We start from the raw sequence: 6,085 nt of genomic DNA on the forward strand, positions 1-6,085 counted from the left end.
GCTGAACTGTTAAGTTACAGGAGGCGTGAACAAGCCAATACCATTTGTCAAGCAGTGGTAGCGACACAAACACAGACACACGCACGCACGCACGCACGCACGCACACACATACGACGGGCTTCCACACAGTTTCTATCAATCAGTGGATAGATGCCACCTGTAGTGGGATTGAAGCCGAAACCACATGGTTGCAAAGCGACTTTCTTAACCACACATCCATGCCTTCACTGAAGTATAATAATAATAATAATAATAATAATCTTTTCTATTCTAGGCACAAGGCCCGAAATTTTGGGGGAGGGGGCCACTCGATTAGATTGGCCCAGTACGCAACTGGATGAAAAGCAGAGTCGACCTCGGCGGAATTTGAACTCAGAACGTAAAGACAGACGAAATACCGGTAAGCATTTCGTCCGGCGTGCTAGCGATTCTGCCAGCTCGCCACCTAACAACAACAGCAACAACAACAACAACAATAATAGTCAAGGTCGTGTCTATAATAATTGGTGCGTTGAGAACAGTAAGCAAAGATATAGACAAATGGTTGAAGGAGATTGGAATAGAATGCTCTATAGAGCTCTCGCAGAAAGTTTCTTAGGAGCAGCAAGGATTATCAAGAGAGTTCTAAGCACTTAGAATATTATATGCGTCATCTGCAACAACCTACTGGCTTTGTCATTATCGGGACAGATTTTCTGACTAATAAAATGGATAAAGAATGATTGAAAGAAAAGAAGATAGAGAACATTTCAAAGTATCTTAAATTTTTAGAGCAAGGCTGTCAAACATGCGGCCTGCGGGTCGGAACCGGCCCGCTGCTGGGTTTCATCCGGCCCGCAAGATGACTTTGAAAAGTGTAAAAATTATATATTTACTTACTTATTATTATGAACATTGATTGTTTGAGTATGACTGATTTATTTAAAGATTTGTTTAAATATTGTATTGGAATAAATATATTTTATTGAAATTAATTCAATGACTAACAATGTTTTCCTTTTTTAAGTTAACATTTCTCTCTGTTTTATCTTACCCAAAATGTCTTTGTCAAAAAGGAGAAAAGTGGATACAGAGTGTAGATTATTTCAAGAAAAGTGGGCCGTTTCCTATTTATTCGTGGAGGTGAATAGGAAACCTGTGTGCTTGGTGTTTTCGCAGCAGATTTCAGTGCTCAAGGAATATAACATTTGGCGCCACTATGAGACTCATCATGCCGACAAATACAATAACTTGCAAGAACAAATGAGAAGACAGAAGGTAAATAAATTGATAGCGGATCTGAAGAAACAACAGCCAAAGCCGAGATATCAGCCAGGCGGCAGTAAAAACTAGCTACCTTGTTGCTAGAGAAATAGCATTAGCATCAAAGCCGTACTGTGAGGGTGAGTTTGTGAAAACATACATACTGAAGGCTGCACAAATTGTATGCTCTGAGAAGCGACAGGTTTTTACCAACATTAGCCTGACGAGAAACACTGTGGCAGGTAGGATTTCAGATATTTCTGCAGATTTGGACAGGCAACTGAAGCACAAATTTCAAGTAATTTATTGCATTTTCGGTTGCAAATGATGAGAGCGCAAACATTACGGATGTTGCGCAACTGGCCTTAATTCATTCGTGATGTAGACAAGACTTTGATGGTCACTGAGGAGTTCCTGGAGTTGGTTTCTATGATGGACACCACAACAGCAAATGACATTTTCATCTCTCTCGCTGGAGCGCTGGACAGGGTTGGAGTGGACTGGGCCCGTGCTGTCAGCGTGGCTACAGATGGCGCTCCATCAATGATTGGGAAAAAACAGGTGTTGTGACGCAGTTCAGAGAGAAAGTGCAGACTGCAAATAGTGGACATGGTTTTTGGATATTTCACTGCATTTTGTACCAGGAGGCATTGTGTTACAAGTCGTTCAAAATGGATCACGTCGTGGAAGCAGTTGTCCGAACTGCTAATTTCATCCGAACTAGAGGTCTGAATCACCGACAATTTGATAATCTTCTCAGCGATATAGGCGTTACCTATGGTTTGCCATATCACACGAGGTAAGGTGGTTTAGCCGAGATGCCGTGTTGAAGCGTTTCTTTAATCTACTAGAAGAAATTGAACAGTTCATGGAGAAAAAAGGCAAACCATTGTTAGAATTTCAATCACCAGAATGGCTGCAAGATTTAGCTTTTATCGTGGATATTACAGAGCACTTGAATAATCTGAATAAAATGCTGCAAGGCCGTAAAAAAGTTGTCACACAGTATTTTGAAAGCATACGTGCGTTCAAGTTGAAGCTAACTTTATGGGAGAGACAACCGTCAAGTGGTGACCCTGCTCCTTTTCTTTTTGTCTAAAAGATGTGATTTTGACCGTAGATAATATTGACATAAATCGGTACAAAGACAATATCACGGAATTGCTGCGAAAGTTTCAGATTTTTGATGAACTTGAGACAAACTTCACAGTTTTTCGCTCGCTATTTACAGTCAACGCCTCTTATCTGCCCGTCAACATCCAACTTGAAATAATTGTCTTGCAGTGTGATTCAGATTTGAAGAATAAACTTACCTCGGTGGGCTTGGACACATTTCATCAGTATCTCTTGCTAAAGTGCTCCAAATCGACAGCCCTTGCTGCGAAAGTTTTGAGCATGTTCGGAACTATCTACCTTTGTGAACAAGTTTTCTTTGTAATGAGCATCAATAAAACAAAGCTGCGCTCAAGGCTCGGACATAAGCACCTAAATGACATCCTGAATTTGACTGCTACTCAGGATTTGACGCCTGATATTGATGCACTTGTGAAGGAGAAAAGGTGCCACATTTCAGGAACATATTGAAAATGAATGATAAAAAATAATAAAAATATTTTAAAATATTTTACAAAGTGTTTTTTTAAATTTATAAATTTTATACATTTAGATGGCAGTGTGATAACTCAGTCTCTTTAGCAGTCCTTACTTTTACTTGTTCAATGTTTTGCAAAAAAAAAAAATTATTCTTTAAACATGAACATTTTCAGAATGTATTTTTTAACACTAAAACAAAGGGAACATTTTGAAATTGTTATTTATAGGTTCATATGCCATGATTTTACTGATCCGGTCCGCTTGAGATCAAATTAGGTTGATATGTGGCCCGTGAACTTAAATGAGTTTGACACCCCTGTTCTAGAGCCTTAATTTTCTTGATGTTCTTGTATTCTACACTTCAGGAAATGGACCAATCGAACGATGTTGTACAATGTTTCTTTACGTTTTGTAAGTCTGAAAATTTTAAATGATTGGAGAATATAACTCAGTTAAAAATATCCAGTTACATTTTAATTACTAAACAAAATCTTCCTCTCTATTCTTGGATAATGAGATCCATGATGTGTTAAATCACCATGTTAGCTGTGTCCAATGTATAATTGTGTCTCGACTCCCAGTCAATACATCACAAGTCATCCAAAACAATTCTCTCCACATCATAACAAAATACACCAGACTCACTGATAATTTATGCAGCAAAAGAATAACTCAGACTGAGAGTTATAATTCATATGCATGCTTGTAATAATACATGCATCATCTGTAATTACATTCGCTTAATTATTTACAAATACATAGAAACCACGGCAATTCTCCAACATATTGCACAATGACATTCTATAATCAATTGTCTTTCACATGAAAATATGCGGAACCCATTACTTGTCATAATTTAAAATACAGAATGTATTAGAATTTCTTCTAGTTTACTTTTCATTTATTTATCTATTTATTTATCGATTTATTCGTAGGGATTTGGGTGGAAATCGATCTTCTCAGTTCTCTAAATCACCAGACCACTGCTGTGTGTGTATGTGCACGCACGCCCGTGCACACACGCACACACGCACACACACACACACACACACACACACACACACACACACACACACACACACACACACACACACACGGCGAACTGGCAGAATTGTTAGCGTATCGCACAAAAGGATTAGCGGCGTTAAGTTCGTTTTTACGTTCTGAGTTCAAATTCCTCCGAAGTCGACTATGCGTTTCATCCTTTCGGAGTTGATGAAGTAAGTACCAGTCGAGCATTGGGATCGATTGTAATCTACTTACCCACTCCCCACAAATTTCAGGCCTTGTGCCTATAGTAAGAAAAATTATTATTGTTAAGTTTCTGACTATCTCTTCAGAAACAATTTATTCATCCAGACGTTACATTAATGTTAATGATATCGCTGAAACAACATCTCCTCTCAATCCTATAAATTCGATCTCTTTCCTGATTGGTTTTACTTGACAAGGAGTTTTGAATGTCCATCTAATGTAACTCAAAATTATGTTAGTTCCTTTACAAATCTCATTCATCCGGATTCAATATAAAATTATTCACAATAACTCGTCTGTTTCTCTCAAACTGGAAAATAGAGATCATTGTTTGTAGACGAATAATAGTATTTATGTATATATTTATTGAAACATTGTTTCAGGCGCCAGTTGAAGTAGGCGGCAACATTAAAAACAGAATTATTGGCCCATTAAGATGACTCTTATGAGAAACATAAGGTAGGTCAACATTCTGATTTCAAGGAAAGATTTCATTCAGTTTCTTGGTCACGAAAGTATAACACTTGAATAAGCGAGCAAAGTTTTTATTTTAGATACCAGAATAGGGGGTAAATAGACATCTATACAAGAACTTCATCCTCCCCACTTGTCAGGATGTAATTAACAATTAAGTTTAATGCTGTTGTTGTTACTATCAATTAAATGGCGAATATCTTCAAAATCCTTCATCTAGTCCTATACAAAACCACTACAGCTGTATTCATGAGGATAATTAAAAATATTACAGAGAAACCATTACAAACACTAGCTTCTAACTATTTTCAAGTTGAGAGCCCTGAGACACTCGCCGACCACTTCAAGTAAAGTAACTTAACTTTTTATCACAAGCAAAATAAATGAAATCTGAATGTTATGGTCTGCTCCTTGTTCTTTTACTGATGTTACTTTATTTAGGTTTTATAAGGCCTAACAAACTTTTTCTAATATCACAACAGTGTGTAAAAATAGGAGTGTTTTTATGTGTGTGTGCGCGCGCATGTGTGCTCAATACCACCACCACCAATACATTTAACCTATACATACGTGAGAAGTTACGTACGTAATTTTTGTTACTGTTGCAGATTGTTAAGTCTATGTCTGTATTATTGTTACGGTATGTTAATGACTTACGCCTCTTACGTAAAGCTACCGTTGCTATGTAGTCGTCTATAAAGTTATACAAATTCATATTTTCTCAATAGCGTCCAGCAATATATATATATATCAAGCTTAATCTCCTGAAAATGTTATTAACTCTTCCTTTCCAGATGGTATACAGACCAGAAATAGCAATGGAAATTTCGAACAAAGAAAAGAATATCCTCTTAGACCCGTTGTAGAACCGAGTGAGAGAGAGAGAGTGTGGGGAGAGAGAAAGAGAGAGAGAGAGAGAGAGAGAGAGGTAGAGGGAAAGAGAGAGACAGAGAGGGTTTTTAGCTAAGTTATCATCGTTTGCTATTTGAATCTCTTAAACATTTGACACTGGACTAGAACTTCTTACAGAAGCAACTACTACTCTACTTTGAGGTATTTCAAGAGATATAATAATCATCTTACGGAATTCTGACGCCCGTGTCTTTCACAAAAAAAACAAAACAAAAAAAACGTTAACAACGTAAATAAAACTGTTCCAATTGGGAATGGACACTGTATCGTGAAATTGGGTTTGTTACCAAGCTGTGACTCTTCAATTAATTATCAATTGGTTAAGTAGACATGTAACTTTAAACAAACGGAACGACCCACTGTCTAGTTCCGTAGGACGGCGCCACACATAATAATCTATACTATATATAATACAGAGATGTGTGTGTAATCGCTTTTCACGTGAAATCGACTTCACCAAATGCTTCCATACTTGTGATGCGTGAATAATTTGACCTCGGATAAATCTTAGGCTCTTCATTTGATTTTTTTAATTAAAAATAAAAAATACTGCTTTATATTTAAGATTCACTTCTTTAAAAAGGTTCCTCAATGTCAACTTCCGGTATT

General features: G+C 37.2%; 2 protein-coding genes across 2 annotated transcripts in view; one reads left to right on the forward strand and one right to left on the reverse strand.

Annotated features, from left to right (window-relative positions):
- Positions 1-6,085, reverse strand: part of LOC106882651 (putative ankyrin repeat protein RF_0381) — a 140,321-nt gene that overhangs the window by 89,595 nt on the left and 44,641 nt on the right. The gene's annotated exons all lie outside the window — the stretch shown is intronic.
- On the forward strand, positions 1,040-5,430 carry LOC106882643 (general transcription factor II-I repeat domain-containing protein 2A). The gene is made up of 4 exons (XM_014933383.1): positions 1,040-1,258; positions 1,888-2,042; positions 3,202-3,247; positions 5,359-5,430. Exons 1-4 carry the CDS (start codon positions 1,040-1,042, stop codon positions 5,428-5,430), a joined length of 492 nt encoding a protein of 163 aa, XP_014788869.1.

Source organism: Octopus bimaculoides, chromosome 3 (genome assembly GCF_001194135.2).
Source record: "Octopus bimaculoides isolate UCB-OBI-ISO-001 chromosome 3, ASM119413v2, whole genome shotgun sequence".
In the NCBI taxonomy this organism is placed as follows: domain Eukaryota; kingdom Metazoa; phylum Mollusca; class Cephalopoda; order Octopoda; family Octopodidae; genus Octopus; species Octopus bimaculoides.

What these genes read in the sequence shown, in the direction of transcription:
- LOC106882643 (XM_014933383.1), top strand. Translation starts at nt 1,040, where the DNA reads ATGTCTTTGTCAAAAAGGAGAAAAGTGGATACAGAGTGTAGATTATTT. An exon ending in AACAAATGAGAAGACAGAAG is followed by an intron (nt 1,259 to 1,887) that starts GTAAATAAATTG and finishes ATTTTGTACCAG; the next exon opens with GAGGCATTGTGTTACAAGTC. An exon ending in ACAATGTTTCTTTACGTTTT is followed by an intron (nt 3,248 to 5,358) that starts GTAAGTCTGAAA and finishes CTTCCTTTCCAG; the next exon opens with ATGGTATACAGACCAGAAAT.